We start from the raw sequence: 22,288 nt of genomic DNA, 5'->3' as shown, positions 1-22,288 counted from the left end.
ATCGTGTATATGGCTGCGAATTTCTATGTGTTTCGATCGACGAAACGTAATCTCTTTGTGAAAACATTCCAAAATACCAAAGGAATTAGAGGGCAAATAGTCGATAAGTTTCGTTCAAATCAACTTAGCAAGAGAATAATCTTATCGGTCATGAAATTCTAATTCTACTCAACAGGTAAGCAAAGCTATAGATAAACCGAAGAAATTATTTCGATAAGCGACGCGTGAATTATTCGTTGATTCTTTGTAAAATTTGTATTTTTAAGGATTATTCGAACACGGTCGAGTTATGTCACTTTATCCTGCTGTTTTATCGCGTACTCTGTTGTTTGCCAAGTATAGGGAACGTGTATAGCGTTTCACGTTTCGTTAACCCGTACATATTTCGTTATTTTCACGAGAGGTTACCGAAAGTGATCACGGGATATTTTTATTTCATTTTCCGAATTTTTATTCGCTTAGGTACGTTGAAAATGTCGCTCGATTCCGATACTGTAAACGCATACTGCCTGTTCCATGCTATTTGCAAACGATCGAATGAAATTAGTTACACTGATTTCATCGGATTCGTTGCGGTGGAAAACTGGCTGTAACTCGGTAACGACACACAACTTGGTAACATATATCTTATATTCTTTGCGATTGTCAACCGACGAATTCCTCCGCCAAATCCGATTTATTGTATCATTAGATTTTCACATTTTTCTCCTAAAAAATCAGCGACATCCCATTTGCGATATTTTACGAAAGGAGTCACACGTATGGATTTACCAGTTTAACCATATCCTACATTCACACACGAAAGCTCGGAGAATTCTTCCTGGGACAAAAATTTTCCTACGTTACATACCGAAAGATTCTGAGGAAAGCAGAAAACAAGAGAAGAAATGAAATGAAATGAAAGAAAATAAACGAAAACCTGAAAAGAGCTATATCTCCGTAGAATCGTCGTATTTCAGCGAATCATCCTATAGCATCCAAATATTTCCTCGTGAAATATATCAAAATCTCCCACTAACCAACCACCGACAAGGAAACAAAACAAAACAAAACAAAGAAAGAACAAAAAAAAAAAAAGAAGAAGAAAATGAAAATCACTAAGACACATGCTAGCGCACATTTCCTATCGACCGAAATTGTTATCCACCTGTAACGAAAATTCCCACCAAACAAGCACCGAAAACTATATCGAATAGTCCCGTCGCACGTACACGTACATATTATATCGCAGCACGGTAAAATGATAATGACACGGATGATCTTACCGGACGTGGCGTCGCGGCAGCGGCGGCGGCACGGGGCTGTGAAAGTTTTCCATCATCGAGTAAGAGTCGCGCTCGGCCGCGGACTTATGCTCGAGCGCCTCCAGATGGTCGAGTCGCAGCAGCTCTGGCTCGCGAGGCGAATGCAGTTCACAATGGGCGACGTGAAGCAACGGCCTCAGCGACGAACCGCCTTCGCATCGTTGCTGCCGCGAAGGCGGCCTCGCCACCTGTCTGTCTACACCATCCGACGCGTGTTGCTCGTCACCCCAGACCTCGAACTCCCCCGCCGCGGAGTAATCGCCGAATCCACCGTTACCCTTCACCGTTGCACCCTTTTTCAAACGATCGTCGACGAGTACGGGCCACGGGGAGCCCCGTTGCTCCTCCTTGCCCTCGGCTACTCGTCTATCCTCCTGTTTCCTCTTGTATTTCACCAGGTACTGTCGTTTCCGGTTCGAGAGCGACAACGACAGGCTGCCTCGGCGACCGGAGCAGCGACGGCCCGTCAGATTTCCGGCGGACGCGCCGCGGTCCGCATACAGGTCCTTCCACGAGCGGGTCAGCGTATCTTTTTCACCTTCCGGACCTCAGCATGTCACGTTTCTAGAGCCACGATCCAGTGGTAGCCTTGTTCGCTGATGATCGGCGGAGGCTGTTGCTTCGCGGGTCGTTCCGTTAAGACAGACACATTCTATGGTTGTGGTCTCGTTTTCGTGACTGGCCGCCGGCTACAGACCGGGTTAACGTGTACGCAAACTTTCTTATCGATCTGTCAACGCCAACGAGAAAGTTGAACTCCCGCGCGAGGTTAGATGAGAGAGAGAAACAGACTAACTGGGTGATGCCGATCTCTCGCCCGCCGTCGATCGTTGGTTCGTCGCAGATTGTATTTGTTCGATGTAAGGAGCGATACGTCGAACGGGAGACAAGATGGACGAGAATATCGTTAGATGATCGTTGGTGGATGGTTAAAGTTTCTTGACGTGGGTTGGTCACTTTTGGGAAGAACGATTGATAGATGCTTGCAAGGTTCGATGACTCGACGTGTATTCCTTTCACTGCACTCCGCGAGCGAAACACTTGACGAGCTCGATGCTCTAACACTGGACACTTTTTCTTCACCAATTCCGAGATCGTAGACAGTGCCGTATTATGTTTTCTTCGAGCAAGAAGTATAGCCAGCGGGGTCCCCTCAGCGGCACATCACTAGACAAACGATCCCGATGACAGAAGCAGTTCCCTTCCAACGACGAGCAGCGAACGTACGTAACGGATACTCTCGTCACGGAAGAACTAATTGGGTCAGGGGGGTTGAGAACTGCACGCAAATCCGTACCGGTGGAGCGTGAGCAGCGTGCCCCGAAGGTCCCAGGGGTGCGAGCGAAGAGACTGTGTCGTTGTGGACCAAATACTCGAGACGATTCCTCTGAACCAGTTCGGCAGCTCGACTTTCCGACCTGGCACGATTATTCCGATTCGTTCGCGAGACCAAATTAATATTGGAGAAACAAGTGGGAAAAAAACTTGCAGGCACTTCGCGGAGAACGAAGCTTCGATAACGAATCTAGTCGAAGCGTGTTTGAACACGTCGCGAGATATGTATTCCGATCGCGTGTGATCCAGTCGTCTAAACGGTCTAAGGGATGATGTTCGTGTCACCGTTCAGCGTGTTCCCGTAGCGTAGATACGACGGACAGAGTGTACAGCGGGAGGTTACTGCACCACCGATCTACCGTGGTCGCCGACTCCCCTCTTAAGCGCGTACCGTCAGTGAAAAACGATCTCGTTCGAGAAAGAGAGATCGCTCGAGGGTAACGTACACACTCGCGTCAGCTGCGGATCAAAGACTGAAGGGCCACGGCGCCGCAACGCCCGGCACCGAGTGACACTGAGTGTCCCCACCACGCTGCTGCTGACGCGCACGCGCGCCACGCGCTCCAGCGAACCCCTCTCCCTCCAGTTCGGGAGAAATCCCTGGAAGAGAACGCCGCCATGCGGGTGGTGCGCTCACTATTTGTTCTCGTGGTGTCGCGGCCGCCGTATCGCTACGACTGGCCGTGTCTACGCTTGTTTTGCGACGCGGATCCACCGGGGTGTCGATATCCGCGCAACTTCGTCGCTGTTGAAAAGTTTCGAGAGAGATTGCTCGTGGGACGAAGGCTGGAAAGTTCTGGGTTTTCTGTTTTTGTCGGTGGCGGTTGATTGGATATTTTTGATGGAAGGAAGGGGACGAGGGCCGGGGTGATTCGGTGGAATTGAAGAGGTGCGTGGGTAGTTCGGTATGGGATTACGGTGCGGTCGGGTATCAACAAGTTATGTAGAAGCGACGACGTGAAGCGGTCAAACGTGATGACGGTGCGTGTGCTGATTTTTATCGTGAATTGCGACCGTTGTGAAGATTTCGAGAGTTCTCCGATATAAAAAGGTGAAGCGAACCTCGTTTACGTCGAATGAAACAAACTTTGTCGTGCGTACTATCAACATGGAACTTTCTAGTTAGCGGGAAAATTATTTTCAGATAGCGAATTTGGTGAATAAAAATTTATTACGATTTATTCTATTGTCGTTATATTAGTGGATTGTAAAGGTTGAATAAAACGAGTTGGAAATTATTAAAATCTAAATGTCCTTTTTCCTCTGTGTGTAAAAATATACAAAATGATTCTTTAAACGTTACCAACGTTATGACAAAGATATAGTCACGATTTATTCTATCGTTGTTATTTTAATGGATTATAAAGGTTGAATAAAACGAGTTGGAAATTATTAAAATCCAAACGTCTTTCTTCTCTCTGTGTGTAAAAATGTACAGAATGATTCTTTAAATGTTACCAACGCTACGACGAAGATATAAATAGGAATTTTATCATATTCGAAATTAATAACGCGCGGTGTAACGCGGAAAAGGCTGCTTTCCCCATTGTGAATTTACTTGTTCCTTTGTTCCTTATATACGCGTTGTAGCACTGTAGACCGTTTTTCTTTCTTATTAGCTTCATTTTCAGTGTCGTATAATAGGTTATGTGCAACTTCCTTAGATGTCGCGATCTTCCTTTGATCCTCGCTGGTAAATGAAAGGAATTTTCGTCCGCAATTCATAGCGCCGGTAATATTGCCTTTTCTTTCTACAAGTATGGACGTATTTTCATAGCTTTTACCTTCATCGCGTTAGAATTATGGAATTATTACGTTTTCACAGAGGGATTACAGCAAAGTGTTGTATAGTCACGTAAGTAATAAACGGACCCATTGCAGAATACTTTGCAGCACTCGCTGAAATTGAAACGTTTCAACAGGAACTTTTCAGCGCTCGTTTCGTAATCAGAAAATCCAAATTTTTATGTTTCGACAAATCGACTTGGAAATAAAAGGGAAGAGGAAAATTTGTCTAGAGGAATTTCTCTCTTGAGATACCCAACACCAGTTAATACTCTTGCTAGACTCTCGTTTTGAACTCTCCCTCTCTAAACGCGCCCTTGGAAGATTCTACCCCTCCTGCATACACGCTCCGCTGTTTTTACGCTCGCATACTTTAGCATATTTCTAGGTTCAAAATAAAATATTCTTCTATATTATATTTTTAAATTCTTTTACTTGTTACAAGTTATGTACGTATTGCGATGAATTTATCACGGACTAATTTGCAAGCGAATTTCGAATCTACTAATTGTAATTTCTAATTCTACAACAACTAGAAATCTCCACCCTCATCCGTAGACTTGGCGTAACTCGCAGACTTTCAACTATTCAAAACATGGCAAGTGAAAACGAGGATATGATGTAAACAAGCGAGCCGACGTGTAAACAGCGCCATCAGCGATCGTCTGAGACAACAGAACGTATAGACGAGCGTGCCTATCATATCTTCGTAAGAAATGCATCGTGCTGCAACCCCCTAATCTTGCGTAACGACGTCCTTCCTGAACATCAGAGGCACGGACCATTTAATTGTTTCATCGTGGAACACGGTGTCTTGTTGTACGAGGTATTGTTCGAACGGAGAGATAACGCAAACGACAATAGAGGATAATAATAATCACGGTGGCAAACGTTAACGCGATATCTGAAGCATATTAATTGCAAGTGCAATGTACAATTAATAATATCTTGTTACAATTATCGGTCGATAAATGGATGAAGGGCGAATCGATATCGTTACAACATCATTTACTCGTGCCGTCGCTGGAAACAAAAGGCGAAACGTCCTGTGCTGATTGACTTCCGTCGCAACAATCCCCGCCTGAAATCGTAAAAATAATTGCTCCTTTCGCGTTAAATGTCCCGAGCAATTACGTCGTTCCGGGCAACGGTATTGCACGATGGATGTATATAGTATATATACAACGATTAGATGTCCGCGACAGTGTACGTATATATCAGGAGATCTCTATTGATTCGAAAAATACGAGAATGTCATAGAGGGCGATGTTGTGCGATTCGAACGGGTCAAAGATAGCGGAAATGGATTTCACCTAAATATTCTTCTCCTATGTTTTATCGTTACGAAGGTTAATTTGAATACAGAATCTTGATTGGAATCCTTATTTATTTATCAAATTATATGTATTCTTTCAAACCATTCCTTTTTAATTGCATTTGCAACAATATATCTGTATGTTTAAAAACAATAAAAGTATCTTGCTTATAATTATAATCCCGAATAAAAGTTTTTAAAATTTTATAAATCGTTTTCTGATTTTTACTTTTCAAAAGTAATAGAAACAATTAACTATTCAGTAACGAGAATAGCCAGTTAAGTAACTGGGACCAATTTCTTCAGCTCGACGATCAACAGTCACGTATCACCAGGCCACTCTATCTACCGCTAATTAAAACCTACCGCTCGTAAAATCGGCATTTCGACGATTCCCGTTCCGTCAAAGAACCCGGCTATGTACCGCCGTCGTCAACTCGTCGTCGATTTAATCGCGTCGAAAGTCTGGCCCTCTCTGCATCGATTACACCACGCTCGAACGAGACCGCGAATTCCGTCGAGGAGGACTCGAATTTATAATTAAATACTCGATCGTTATTTCTCGTACGCTCGGTAACGTGCAGCCAGCCAGCGATCCTAGATCGCTGCTTTTTCCCCCACTTCACGTGCTACATTTGCCCCCACTCCTTCCGACTGTATCTAGACATCTTTGCAGATGCGACGAGGGTTATAGAGATACTATTGACTCTCGAAGCTATTCCGACGAGAGCACGGCTCTCACGAGTCGTGCTCTCGCTCGCTGGGAAGTTTAATTATCCCCTTCGGTACATCCTGCTGGTCGTTGATACTGACGAACAATCGTGCGCGCGCGCGGACGCACGCATATACACGATGAACGGAATGGAGACGCGTCGATGGGCGAGAGTTACGAAGAAGGGACGGGGGCTAGATGGATGGAGAAGTTGTTTTAGCCGAAATCTGCCACGGCAGCCTACAACGTTTACCCTTTTAGTGGTGGCGACCCCCGCTGCCACTCGGCTCGCTCGCCATTCTTCGCCCGCTGCTTCCAACCACCGTCTCTGCAACTACCCGGCTCCGCCGTTCTACCGTGTATATGGGGTGTTTCTTAACGCTTTATCGACCGATGCATTTTTGGTCAGTGCTTTTTTTTTTTTTATTAAATACACTTGGTTTGAAATTGTCAGATATTTAACGATTTTCTAAAAATAACCTATATTAAAACCAAATCTATAACGATATTCGAACGAACTAATAAAGCACTAATAAGTCACATTCGAGAGAAACATCTCGACTATCGATTAGTGGGCTAAACCATAAAGAAAATATTATATCTTGATATCAAATTATAACGGCTGTAATAAAGAGAAATCCTCGTACCATTATGATTCTCATCTCGTCAATCTTACATACGAGTTTCCATATATTGCGGACACCCTGTAGAGAGGCACGCAAAGTACGCTATGACCCGAAACGGAAGGTGCAGGGGGTATAGGTACGGCGAAAGGAAAATTCGCGACAGGGCCTTTGATGTCGCTTAAACAGAAAACGTCGGCCCCTGCTGTTCCACAGCTTAGATTCTTCCTTCCTTCTTTCCTTCTTTTCTTCCTTCCTTCCTTCCTTCCTTCCTTCCTTCCTTCCTTCCTTTCTTCCTTCTTTCCTTCTTCCCTTCTTTCTTTCAGCCAGCTAGCTTCTTACGGTCGTCTGCGCTCACGGCACGCTGGATGCTTTGAATCTCCCTCTTCCTCTCTTTCCTCTCTCCTTATCGCCGCGCATCTCCTTAGTCCTTTAGTTCTGGCCGCTTTGAGAGGCCGCCGCGACTACCGGCAGCCCCGCGACGATGAAGATATCGTCCTTCTGCCATAAGCACTCATTTGTTCTCCTTATCTGCTCGGTAGGCACTTCTCCGCCTTTGGGACATCCGGACAAGCGCGCGAGCTTTCCTTGTTTACCATACCGGTGGAATTTCCGTACGTATACGCTATATGTACTTACATCGCTTAAACTTACACGATCGCGACTATGCGCCATCTTGAGCGCACGTGAGCGGCCGCGGTGGCGGAGTGGGGGAAGGGGTCCATTCGCGAATAGCCGAGTTTTATCGAGCACGAACGACGAACAGATCGAGGAACGATAGCACGCGTTTGAAGACGACAAGCGGTGGGCCGCTTTGACGGCGCGTTTCTTGCATTTCGAACCCGCCTAGGCTGTGCCCTCCTGCTGCGGGCATTATACGAAATTTCTGCTTGTTTTGCGAGAAATCAGCCGACTGCCCGTGGCGTTTGTGATTTTAACTCATACTCCACTTCCTTCGTTGAACTACCGTTAACTCGCCCTTTGTCAGAGAACGTTTGCACAGCGAAATTCGCAGAGCGTAGGCGGGCCGCGTTTCCATGCGCTTCATTTCGGATTTTCTAACCTCGTCGTCGTTGATGATTACACACTTTCTCGACAGTCACGAAATGAAACATCGAAGAATACCGGAACAAAGAACACGACTTTGTGCGGATTAGATCGTAAACACGTACGTCCATCGAGAAATCGATACGTATATCTATGGTAGAGGAATGTGTGCGAGTCTGTGAGAGCGTTGATTCCCTGGATTTAGGTAAACTGATCCTCAAATGTATATGTCGGCGTCGCTCCTGTAATACAGCGAAGTTGGATGAATTGTAACCGTTCAATTACTCTATGATGAATTACAACACGTAAGATCGATACCTACTATCGGTTTACCCGGTCGTCGAACAAGTACAGTCGCCGGTATAACATGGTTTGAGTATGGTTCGCACGTATTAGTTTCGTGTGTATGCGGAATTTATTGGAAGAAAATGAGAACATATGAAAAATGAAAGTTAGTATATTGGACCTTTTATTTTTACGACTCATAATTGATGATAAATGAAGGAAAGTATAAGAGATGTCTTGGCGTAATATAGCGAAAAAAAAGAATTAGACGCGTATGTGTATTCTGAATATTTTATAACGGGGATTAATTGTCGATGACTTTTGAATTCGTTAAATTTACCATTTTAATAATACAGCTATCTCCTCGCTGTAGCTTTTAAAAATTCCTTTACTTTTCCTACATTTTCCTATATTTTCATTCTGTAACGTCGCAGACGCTTTTAATCCTTAATACGAGAACACGATGGAATGAAAAGGCAGAAGAAGGCATCTGCATCCTTTATGACGCTTCCTGTAACCATTACAACGCGAAAACGGCAGAATTAAAAGAGAAGGTAGCGCCGTTAACACGAAAAGGATTAACCTGTTTCAGCATTTAAGAGAAACGTTTTTTCACGTGGTAGAGATATAAATATAGCTTATAATAATTCATTTTCATAACGAGAATAATGATAAAGGTACGTATAAATTTTACTATTCAAATTAGAAACGAGAAGAATTCGATTATATTTCTAACTGAAACGAACAAGAATCCTCAGTAAAAAAGAAGAAATTTGAATGTAACCATAAGTAAAAGATTTTTCACTTAACTTGTACCATGGTCATAAACTTTGGCACGTATCTTTTTAGCAGCACGCGACGGTCACGCGAGAACAATCGAGATCCACGAGGCACGATTTCGCTCGTAAAGCTGGCTCGCGCCTTTTGAATTTCCCCCGGTGCTCTTAATTCAATTTTAAACTAATTTCCTTAAACCGTTCTATATGCATGGATATTGTCCGGCGTCCAATCTTCTTAAGTTTTTTAATTCAATTTCAAACTAATTTCCTTAAAGGCTTCGACCCTCTTTGGAGATCCAGGCCCGCGCGACCAGTTACTCGCGAGTCACCGACCGAACGCTTAGTGGTGTCATTAGCGTTGCATAAAAGGAAAGCGGACAAGTGGGAAGTAAGGTTATTTTTATCGTCACTTACAGCCTTATCGCCACTACCAGCAGGCCGCGACAACGATGTGCATAGCAACTTCAAAGCGAAAGGAATACACATCACTGATTCATGCTATTTCATCGTGTAATGAGAAATATTATAAAATTGTTAATCGCAAGAGGAGAGAGGTTAGTTTCATTTATATCTGCTAACAATACTTTAGTAAATTGTTTATGAGATAAATTTAATTTTTTGAGGTTAGATTTGCTCTTTGTTTAATTCGACAGTATTCGTTTAAATCTGATTCGGCAACGTCGATATGTTTCGTAAATAAAAACTTCCCAAAGTTTCAGTCGAAGCCAAATAACTTTCAAAATAACAAACAAATAAATTTCCTTTTCTATTTGCAGAAACAGAAATGCAAAAATACATTGCAACGTAACGTATTCACAATGAATAATGAACTGATATGCGTTGGCAAATAAATAAATATTTCGCCATGAACACACCATCGCTAGATGTGCCAACGTTCCTTTCGTTCGTCACATGACACGAAACCCGCGCGTCGCTCGCCAGTTTCGCCCGCTGGAACGTATTAAATCTCTCGTGACAATGACGTTTGCATTTCTGAAGTGCTGACGCGACCCATACAGGCCGTCGGGCGTGTACTCGAAACAAGGGTACATCGTTTTCACGACGACGCGCGACGCCGTGTTTTTTTTGCCCGCGCTACTCGCTGGCGTATACGAGCTTGCGATATGGGGAACAGAGACACTTGACACCGGCTGTTTGCTCGAACACGCGACAAACATGAAAAAATATATATATGACGAAAACCACCGATCGCCAGACACGTTATCAACGGAACAAATCCAACGCGAACTGTCCCAACGAGCATGACTTTCGACGTTCAAATTGTCCCGCCAACAGCCTCGAGATGGTCCATCTATAGATACGCTTACTGTGTTTCGTTTATGATCAAGATTCTACGATATACTTGCCAAAAGTGATAATACAGAGAAGCAGAGTATTTCGTTGAATATACGGCGCGCCCAGGAAATGGATAAATTGAATCGGTATAAAGGAATGAAGGAGAATGAAAGATAAAGAAAACGACTGAAACGTTTGTAAACGATGATTGAATAAATGAACGTTTATGTAACTATCCATTGTTTGCTACTTAGAATGCTATAAACTACGAAATGTGAAATTGTATTATGATTATGATTCTAGAGCCTGTGTAAAGGAGCTGGATAGTATCCGTGGCCAATCTTGATAATACAAGAAAACGATTACTCCAACGTATTGCGCACAGCTCGCCGATCGAATAAGGAATGTTGTGACCGGATATGCGCCTACAGTTATAACATGAGGTCGTATATATATATACATATACATTATACAATACTATATTAAGTTTACAATACTAATTAACCTTTAAATTTTAAATAACCTTTAAAATTTTCGAGCCACACAAATTTGTTGCCTGAAATTCATTCTTTGTTATATCGATCTTCTCCGCAACAGAAAAGCAGGGGAAAAATTCCAAATACTTTATGCATACAAAAAGCATACCGTTATTTCGACAGGGAAGCAAACGCGCTAACACGATTTTACTCGCGCGAGCACACGTTGCGTGCCCAACGATAAGGTTTTCCCAACTTTATCTCTGGAACGGTGGATTCGTTCGGGGCGACAGACTGGAGCAGAATGGATGAGCCTGCAAACGCATGGCCATGGTCAACCCCTGGTCGTAATATCGCGCCACAGGGAATACGAGGGTGGAGAGACTGCACGGACTGATTTCTCCAGCCATGCCAGTGAGCACGCCAGTCGATGTTTAGGATCTCGGAATTGTTCCAGCTAGCGGTGGACGTTCGATGCACCCCGAGTTCTTGAACCATTCGACGTTGCAAGCATTGGAATGCTTCCGAATGTTTTAAATTACGTAGAGGAGGATGCACGATCATTCGGTTTCAGATATTCGTATTGATAAAGATTCGTAATTAATCGTTGGATAATCAGATACTTTTGACGGGTAAAGTTATTCAAATAATCTGTTAAACATCGAAAACAACAATCAAGATACAAAATAATATTTAACAGTCTGCATAAATTTCGAACAACCTTATTTTACCATAAACTTCGAGCACGATAAATACGTTTTGTGGCGTCCCGAGTCTATCGCTATCTGTAGAAGGGCGAATGCACGTTGCAACACGAATCTATCTTGCTCTTTTTTCCCCACTTTTTCTCGTTATTTCTTGCCTCGCCGATTCTCTAGCAGCCATGAAATCTGACAGCCGTAGGCCGTAAACGCGCCACGACTGCTTATTAAAGGGAACTGGCTCGCTTTATTTCGCGAAGGGAAACAAGAGACAGAGTAAATATGTCGGCTGGATGTGTGTCCACGTTGTCGCGGAAACGCGGCGGGCGTCCTTTGAGTGCCTCTTATGGACGGTGCCTGTTGACGCCTCGTTTGCTCTGTGATTGAACGGCCCGCTTCGTTTGCTCAAACGGCGCTCACGCGCCCGTAATTTATAGAAACAGATGTTTTTATTAATTTCCTGTTGCGTCCTGTAGTTGGTAACGTTCGAACGATATATAAGTAGCCTGGTATCTGACGGCTAGATATTACAAATATAATTACCTCCAAATTATATTATTATTAATCTAAAATACATTTTTAATCTAAAACAACTAACAAGATTTATCAGTCTTTTAAAAATCTACCTCACGAGTCGAAACCTATCTAGCAAAATTATACAGGTATAATTTCTTCCAAATGACTAACCAACCTAACGGAATCTATACCAGTTACATTTACCTATCTGAAAGTCCGTCATTCGATGACGGTCGAATAGCCGACCGTTCATTCTCTCCTATCGTCCTCGGCAAAAGTTCATTCACCCCGTGTTTCTCGTCATTCACACTTTCACCCCCCGAGCGAGACGCACCGTGTGGCCAGTCACAGGGACGAGGAGAATGGATACAGTGAATCTGACAATTGGCGCGGATCCAGGAACCGCGTTATCGCGACCGTCCACTGTATGAACCCGGACTCTCGCTGACTCGCCTCGAATTACGTTGGCGGCCAGAACAACGGGAGATGGCGCTGCCGGCGCAGACGTCATAATATCCGTCGGGATATGACGTTAAACGATGCACGTGAACTAGCAAAGCGCTATTAGACGAAAGGCGTACGACGATCGAGAGGTCGAACCGTTGTTCGTGGAACATTGGTTGCACGGTTAATGGGCAATCGAGGAGCGGACAATGGCAACCCGGCAACGAGTCCTCTCCACGGAACTCTCCTTAATACCGTTCGCTTTTTTAAATCACAGCCGGCCGTCGTTCCGTTCGTGCCAACCTCGGCGAAACTGCCCCTTTTTTCCCTCGCAAAGCTTCTCTGGATGGTTCGAAGAGTATTACCTCGATCGTTGTATAGTAGCGGATGGTGTTTCGGGATGAAAGGGTTTCGCGGTCGAGATCGTTGAATGGACGTTACTCGGATCGAAAGTAAGTTGAGTTATTTTCTTATATATCATCTTTGGCACAATGTTGTTGCCTTGGTATAATAGAAATTGTGACATTTTCCGAGACATTTTCGTCGATGAAAGCTGATATTATTATTAGTAGTGGACAACAGATCGTTGACAAATCTGCGCTCAACTTTTCTAATTCTCATTTTGGAATTTCGTTAAACGGTCTGAACAAATATTGTACGTTCCAACCAATCGTAACCGGACCATTCGGAATTATAGTTCCATTTATGTCAATCACGGTTCTTTCTATGGACGACAAATATTTTGACTAGATCAACCAGTGGAGTGTATAATGCTTTCGAACGACGTTTCGACGGGGCATAAGTATCGACGTGTTTCTTTTTATATATTTTTTCCATTCCTTTTTTTTTTTTTTTTTGTTTTTCAGTCGGCTGTTTCGAAATGTTAAAACGTCACGATGCATTTAAATTCGCTGGATGTTTTGAAGCGCATTTGTCATCTGTCACATAACGAACGTCGCCGCTATTTTTCCCCGCGCCGGTGACAAGCGCAACGCGACTCGAAAAAGTATCCTTAATGTAATTACGAACGTGCCTGTTTAACGGTGATATTTTAATAAACCGTTCCGTGCGTTAACGCGACGCGAAAACGAGTAATAACGTGGCCCAATGAGAACAACAGAACGAAAACCCTTTACATAGCACCCGTTCGGATGATTAAATCTGTTCAAAACACGCCATGCTTTACGCGAAAATGACGATTTTCAGTATCTTTTGCGAATATTTTGGTTGTCATTTGGAAAATAACAAGAATCATAAAACGAACTCGAAATATAGGATAGAACGGTAACTGGAAATATCGAAACCTTTTCCAATAATATCATAGTCAGATATTTCATTCAGAAACATAAAATTCTTCTCAGCTTTCTAAATCGTAATTTCAGTTCGATTCGTAAAATACAACAGATACCTATCCTCTATCTCGTAATTTTCGTTTCAAATTTTTCTCCTCCAATAAAATCTTAGATGCCAAAGATCTCGACTAATCGCTACTAACTAAAAAAAGACACAAACAAGAAATCCCTTCGTTCGATAAATCTGCGAATAAAAAGAAAAAAAATTCAATTTCCAAAACGCTCGATCATCATAGCCCCAAAAATCCTCACTCTCTTTTACTACCTTCGCTCTCGGACAGGTTCAATCGCAAAAGGCACAGGTTCCCTACAAACCCATCTATCCGTTACAAAATTCGTATATACGTCCCAATGCCTGTACACGTGACTCCGCCATCCCCGACTCAGCATGCACGTGTACGCGCACATTCCTAGCGCGCGCGTGCATAATACACGAAGGCCCTGCTGAAGAATATATATCCGCGGTACGAAGGGCCGAAATGTATTCACCCAATTATCTCCGCATCGGCGTGCTGAATTCTTCCCCCACTCCAGTCGCTCGCCTTCCCCCCACCCACTCGAGCCTGTGCTCGAGAGCGGTTCGGTTCAGCCGACTGTTTCATCCCCCTCCATTCACCCAACTCAACGTTCACCATGGTCGACGGCGCATTTGCATGGAATGCATTCATATGAAATCGACCATTCTTCCAGCGACTTCTTGAGAAGGCCCGTGTATCCCTTGCTACCGGCGCGTATATACTCGTCTCAGAGGTACGCGTGCGCGCGCGAGATATATCCCGACGAGGGCACTCGAGAGATGTACGTAAGGTTGCTCGTAGAAAATTGGTTCCGGTAATGACGACCTATCTTCCGGCCGCTCGTCGTTCTCTTCTGCGCGGCTATTACCGGTTCGGGGACGATCCCGGATACGACTTTTCCCTTGTGCGGCGAAATTTTGGAATTTGCGAATCGTTGAGAGATTTGCGTGGGTAGCATTCCTTTGGCGATTATACGTTTCCTGAATAAAAATTCGACCTAGCACCCTGTGTTACGTACCTATTAACTTCGGGATAGGATACTGTATTCAATGACAGATAAAAAAGAAGCGACCGCGTTTTAATGGAACAGTGGAATGTGCTTCTGATGACCTTAAACGGGAAATTGATTTCGTACAGCCTTAAGTGACGTATAAGGGGGGTTTTTGTATAAGCCGAGCAAGGTAATCTATTGCGAGTCAATATCGTGGCAACTAGAGAAGATACAGCAAAAATTCTTGATAGTAGTTTAATAGTATGAAGCGCGATGCATCATCTTGTGGTTACTTGTCTATTTAAAGGCCATTTCCAATTTTTTACTAAACGATATCAATTTTTCTCCATGACACTAATAATACAGAACATTTATCTACATTCAGTGTTAAAAAATTTCATTCATCTTTTCTATTCTGCGGGAAGATTTATTACATTATGTGCAATATCTGCCTTTAAAAATAACGTAGCATAGAAAGAATCGAATTCCAAAAATGCTCACAAACAAAAACCACCCTTTGTGTTTCTCATGCACGCGCGCACACGCACAAACACCCCATAAAAGTTGCGCGTTGTGTTCAGACCATCCCCTTCCAATGGACCACCCAGTATATAAAACTTGATTGCATTAGCTGGGGAAAACGGTTCAGGGGTGATGTCCGTTCGCGTTGCAGGCTTTCCAGTCTATTTTTTCTATTAGCTCGCAAAGTCCTCTATTAATTTATTACCCCGGATTGCTCCAGTTATTGCGTTCCATCCCTTCGTCACAATTCGATCGTGATTCATGGGATAAAGCAGGGCGAAAGATCTATGGGATGAGAGGGATGACCATTAAATAATCGCAAAAATTATTTTTCTAACCTACAGCGTAAGATAATTCCTTCGCGTATGTTGCATCGCCCTATGGAGGGTGCACATTCTAATACGCATAATCTAAAATTACTATACGTAATTACGTTTGCGTAATAGCTTCCACAAGATTTATTCGAATCGTTTCTAGACGTTTAAGTGGTAAAATTGAGAATTTATGCGCAATCGGAAGTACGAAAAAGTAGATATTGTTCCTTTCTCTTTTCATCATTTCTTACTTGGTAATCGAAGTTCTATATATTGGAATCATAATCTAAGAAGTTCTCAAGATCAGAGTTTCGCACAACCTATTAATTTTCCTATTGATCCGCGACGGTTCGCGAAATCGTGCACCATTTTTCTCTAAATTTTCAGTCACCTCATTTTCGTGCAGCAAAACATTTCACTCCGCGAGAGATTAATTAACGGACAATTTCACACGAGAAATATTGCCTTGGAAATTCTCGATAAAAATATTATTACACTCGGCTGTAAGTGAGCTCCTTCTATAAATTACTCAATGAGACTTGTGTTACAAAATGTACAGCTGTATCCTGCACAGATTCCACTAAAACGAGACAAAGAGAGGGAAATGGAGATCGATAGCATCTCGTGGTGCGGCTATGAATTATAACGGAGGCGAGCAAGTAGCTGGAAGCGTAGCGCGGTAAATAACGAATAGCGTTTACGTTGTCGAAAATGACTGGTAGATTGTTTATGTCAAGATCGCTTAGCCGGTACCCGGCCTGTTTGCCGTTCGAGTCAAGTCAGCGTGTTTTCACGGTTTACTCCGGCGCTCGCCGTGGACGTGATAAACAGGTTTCGATGGCGTTTCGGTAAACTGTAACAGTGTGTGCATCGACCGTTTGCGTCATAGCGTGTACGTTGTGGAATATTGTGGACGGGAACATCGTGGCTTCTGTGGGTGATTAATTCAATCGGTTAATTCGAGGTTAATCGAAAGGGTGGACTGATAGGTTAAATCTGAAGCGTGTTACTTTTGCGTTTCGTCTTTTTCTCGTTTTCATGATTAATGGCTTGGTAATGCGTTTCCCATAACTAGAATTTTCCATGACTATGGTGATTTACTATATAATCCTACAATATTTTTTTTCATATTTCACAATAATTCATTGGGACTTTTTAGTCATTGATTTATTGGTAGAGAATGATTAATAGTATGTAAAACAATGCTTTAATCACGCCTTTAGATTAAATTACCATCGGCAAATCCTGTAAATGCCACCTCTCTAATCCTTAAGATCAAAAGATGAAACGACGATTGGACATGAAATATTAAAACGGTAAATTCTATTAATCAAAACGTATAAAGGAATTATACTTAAAAAAAAAAGGAAAAGAATAATATTTGACGGGATTCATATGAAGCACGTTTGATTGCAGGAAGTTTATGTTAATTTGGATACTATTGCGTGCGATTGCAATTTGCATGAGCGCATGACAGCAGTTTCTATGAACGTTAGATCGTTACTTGCAACATGGTAATTCGTTCACTCGACACTTGCACGATTGCAACACAGTGAATAGTAAATTTTTGGTTGTAAACGCAAGTCATCTGATTATTATACTCGCGTTGGTAAGAGCCGATCGATTACTGTTCGCACGGTTACAAATTTTACCGTTGAAATTCGCTTCGGTGCAATTAATCCGATATCAACTCGGTCGACCAGAATTCCTGCGATTGCAAACCCTGGCGATTACAATTTCTACGATCGCAACTCTGTCGATTACGATTCTTGCGATTGCGGCTCGCTCGCTTGTAATTCCTGCGATTGCAAACTTGCCTTGGTTACAGCTTCTCGCAATTACGAAGTTCTTCCATTCTAATCCTCGCCGGTGCACATTTTTCCACCGATCTAACACTTATCCACGAAATGTCTAAGAGGCACATGACATAAAAATACGTACTTAAACTAAAACCAAATAAAGAGACAGTTCGGGGATTAATTGACAGCGTAACAGAGTTTCAGATTATGTGTGAAAAATGGAAATGTGATTTATCATTATTTTCCATTGTGATCTTCAAATATGATAATTCTTATATTATCTATGGGTTATATAGTAGGTACAAAAAGAAAGACATGCAGGATATTAAAAAACAAGGAATATTGTCTCCAGCGTGAAAAAAAGCTACCGCAAGTCCAAGTGGATGCAAGCACTCGCCTTCCAAATGACTATGTCTCTTGAATCATCTGCCGACCGAGTAAATATATCTATACACATTAATGTCTGACCGATTTTACGACTTCGCTACTTCTATTAGGCATACTTCTCTATAACGCATTTACTTGCAATCTATGCAGTTACAACTCACGTCATTGAACTTTTTATAATAACATCCCTCTCCATCCCGTTTCTCCAGCCCTGAAGAACATGATCTATAAATTATTTCATCCTTGGAAAATAATTCTTTCTCTTCCGACTCTAAAATACATTCTGTCCAAAACTTTCTCGCAGCAAATTCAAGGAAAATCCTCGTAGAACTAATCAGCCATCCAGAAAAATCATCCGTAAAGTCCAGAATCAGCTCGTGGCGAGATGGAACCCACACGATTTCTTCGAGCTTCTTCTGAAAAACTACATGGAGACGGTTCTATGCCAGCGTTCGACCGCGTAGCAGCTTAACGGCCCGGAAAGCGAAAGACCATTACGAAGAATCACACGCTCGAAGACACTCTACTACTTACGAAGCCATATTAGGCTGGCTCGTCGCTTAACCTGTTAACCGAATGGGACGAGTTAACTCGTCACGCCAACTATCGCCATGTATAAATAATTTATTATATTATACATATAAATAATTTATTTTTGTGCGATACAGATCATTGTCCGGGGTCCTTTATTCGGAAATTCTTCGCTTTTAGATTCTCGATACCACGATCCTTCGTTTCGAAATTTTTCGTTTCTGGATCGTCTCTTCAGGATCATCCCTTCGTTCGATAACAAAGTCACGCGAGAATTATTTCCGCGTTCGTTTCGAAGAAAAGTGCGTTTCCTCGCGGTTCCTATTTCCTGTTCCGCTTCGTGTCGCTCGATCGTTCCTGTCACGTTCGTTAAGAATTGCACGCGTCGTGGATGGCGCGCGTAAGGGCGTGACTTGTTTTTCGCATTCGTCGTGCGATCATATAATATACGATTTAAAATGCCGCGCCGGTGTGTTCCGCGATTATGATAATGTAATCGCCGCCATGTATAATTTATAACGTTGTCCCATACTCTACCAGTTTTTTCTCGCCTCTCTGTCTGGCTCGATAAATAATATAACGCTACACCCACACCTTTTCTCGCCCTTTTGTTGCTCGTCGCTTGTACCGGTTATCTCATTCGCCTTTATCTTCGTTCGACACGCTGACTGTCACTACTGGCCATAGACGTAACTACCAGTGGCGCCACCATCGACTGCGCTGCAATTATTCGATATGTTTGAACGAAATATCGCGCGTGAAAAACTGCGATATATCTTTCTGGAATTCGACTATCGGTGACTACCAGGAATATTAATCGAAAATAAAAAAAATTATCTGTTGCATCGAATTAAAATATTAGCTTCATGGATATTAATTTCCTCACTAGAATTTTTAACAACTCTAAGGGTTAGTTTCGTACTGTCTTTTTTAACATCGTCTCGTTATCTTGTAAGACGACATAATTTTACGCCACGGCGAATGTCTTAAGTTTCCTTGTTTACAAGATATATTTTTCGGGATCTTGGTTAGAGGAAAAAAATTAGAAAATGTCCGGTAAATCGATTTCGGAACGTCGATGGTCGGCCATGTTGTTTCGAGACCGAAGTTAACGACCGTTAATTGGCGTAATTATTCAACGGGCCGATTAGAACGCTCCATGCTGGCGAATTTTTGCGATCGAACGGATCGATTAACGAGTGCCTCTTGGTACGAGCCAGGGGAAACTGGGACGATTAAGATATATCGACGTCCGATTCATAATTAAAGCAACGACTCGGCAACTTACTTCTGCGCGAGTTCACAGAGATCTGGAATCGAGTGTCGTTGAACGACCTGACTATCCCTTCGCAGAACGTGGAATTCGTTAGCATCCAGTGTTTTCTTTGAGGCTCTTTGATTTCAAAAAATTAATCGCGATTTATTGAATATGTACTATTACATGTATTTTTAAATAAATACGTTCGTAACTATGATATACGAATTTATGATGAACCAAATATAATACAAAAAAATTGCATAATTAATTCTTGTCGCAAGAGATTAGTTATAGGTTATATTACGTAAAAGTTGTTACACGTAGATCTGCTATTTCGTTATCGAACATTATGAGGCACGAAATATCGACAAATAAAAATGGAAATAAAGATAGGTTAGGTTGTTTTCGAAACGTTTGGATAAGTTTCATCCGTGTATTATCAGATGATAACCAGTTAGGTTATGAAGTTTGGAAGAAAGAATTTGTCAACTGTCTGGATATCTTATTGGTAGAGCAATCGCAAGGATGGCGGAAGATTCAGGTTCGAATCCTGATCCAATAATCCGATCAACTGGTTCTTTCTCTGTTCGCAATTCTGTCAGACATATTGATAGAAACGTTTTTGTACAAATGTAAGTCTATAAAATACAAAGTCTGTAAAACCCTCGAACGTTGTAAGAATTCCCTCAAGCAATCTGTCTCGCATAAATGTATGACATTCGTAAAAATATAATCGTCGTATTAAAATATAAAAGTATTCTCTTGCGATGGATTTAAATGAATACGTACATGCTTCTCCTCTTTCTCTTTTTTTCTTATTCTTCTCATACATTTTCCGGTCTTAATTGATAAACACAAAGATCACCGAAATTACATGCTGTACGATATTTAAAAATTGCAATTGTACGCGAGAGAAGAACTCCGATGATTCGTTCTCCAAAATAAACTCGCTAAACTGTTCGTATCAGAAAGGTCTTTGAGAAATGTCCTAGGAATTCAATTTTCCAAAACCTGTCGTCACCTTTGCTCTAAAATGCACTAAAGCAAAATTTGGCGAAGGTTTCGGTGTAAAGCGCAACGAGAAGCCCGCAAAGCGTCTCCACGGATCACTTAATTAATTCAAAGATAGCGGGGCATGCGACGAAGGGAACAGGAGAGGGAGGGGGCAATACGGTTGAAGCCGCACATCTAACGAGCGACAATGTTTAAACCGCGGGTCGCGCGATTCATAACACACAAGGACACGCGAACGTTGTGGCGTCGAGAGATAAAGCGTGACGCGGAACGTGGGCTTGCAGATAAAGTTAATGGGATCTTATCGGGCCGTATAGGACGATTTTAGTTGGCTGACCAGTGGCCGACCAAAATGAAGCTGAAGGGTAGAGCACGGTTGGAACGAACTCGCTTCGTGTTGTCGTTCGTAACCTATCTGTTAGTAAAACACCTTTCTAATTCTCCTAGCGTCGCTATCTTTCTTCTTTCTCCGATACCAATTAGGACCTGACTATGCACGCGCTTAAAATGACCAACGTAAAGAATTCGATTTCCATTAAAGAATTATTGAAATTATAGGAATTATCCTTGTGACATTTAATCTTAATTCTATTGAAATTATCTGTCCTGAAACTATCTTACATAATCTCGTCTTTCCAACGATAACACAATAAGAATTTCCACGGTACATGAAAATAGGTGTATCACCTATACTACTGTCGCACATATATATTAGCCGAAAATCCTAGAACACCGCGCATAAACCACGACGAACATCGAGACCAGACGTTTCTCACTGCGCTATAACGTTCACGGGTGGTCAGGATCGACAACGACACCGTCTCTGCTGGATCAGCCCTGGGTCGTTCCAACGATGAGGGTAAAAGCGTAGCCGAGGCGGAGTTGGGGTAATTGATAGAAGCGCAAGGAGACGCGCAATGTTTACCCGTGGAAGGATTGACCGGCGTGGCACTAGGCGAAGGCACTCAACTACATACTCCCTTTACTCGTCGTCTGCTCGTTTTGTTCGACCCGTGGCCATGGCCAGTCGTTCGGTATCCTGCAGATTTTACTCAGCAACGATTGGCTAGCACTGGCTTCGCAGCCCATGTCCGGCCACCTACGGAGAGGGTCGTGTAATTAATGCCTGCTAATACAGCCTCGATCTACCCGGTCGTTTTCGACACTCGTCCTCGCACAGTGGGCGAGTGATAAGTGCGTGTGCGTGTAATTTCCACCCCAACGAGGAAGGACGTTAATTGCATTGGACGGCCGTTTCCGTGATTTTGATCGTGTACGGGGTGGGAGGGTTAAGTTAGATTTCGCCTCGGTATGATTTAAGAAGGGATGGTAAGAAGGTGGAGCGACTGAGAGTATGAACTTGTTGCTTCTGGTGTTTGGGGGCGGTTTGGAGGGTCGCGTGAAACAGGTTTTGTTCGTCATACTTTGGTTTTGGTAATTCATTGCAGGAAGATTCTTTCGGCTCGATTGACTTCTATGGGGGTC

General features: G+C 42.8%; 1 protein-coding gene across 8 annotated transcripts in view; it reads right to left on the bottom strand.

Moving 5' to 3' along the window:
- LOC126915260 (teneurin-a) overlaps nucleotides 1-22,288 on the bottom strand; it is a 695,244-nt gene that overhangs the window by 109,169 nt on the left and 563,787 nt on the right. The window contains exon 1 of one of the 8 annotated variants that reach the window (XM_050719766.1): nucleotides 1,266-3,128. The exons of the other annotated variants lie outside the window; for them this stretch is intronic. Coding sequence (XP_050575723.1) covers nucleotides 1,266-1,321 — 56 coding nt within the window. The 5' untranslated portion in view covers nucleotides 1,322-3,128. Of the gene's footprint in view, nucleotides 1-1,265; nucleotides 3,129-22,288 lie in introns of those variants that run through there. 8 annotated transcript variants of the gene reach the window in all.

The sequence above is a fragment of the Bombus affinis genome, chromosome 4 (genome assembly GCF_024516045.1).
Source record: "Bombus affinis isolate iyBomAffi1 chromosome 4, iyBomAffi1.2, whole genome shotgun sequence".
Classification (NCBI taxonomy): Eukaryota; Metazoa; Arthropoda; class Insecta; order Hymenoptera; family Apidae; genus Bombus; species Bombus affinis.
The sequence above is the reverse complement of the archived record's forward strand: the minus strand, read 5'-3'. Positions and strand labels throughout refer to the sequence as shown.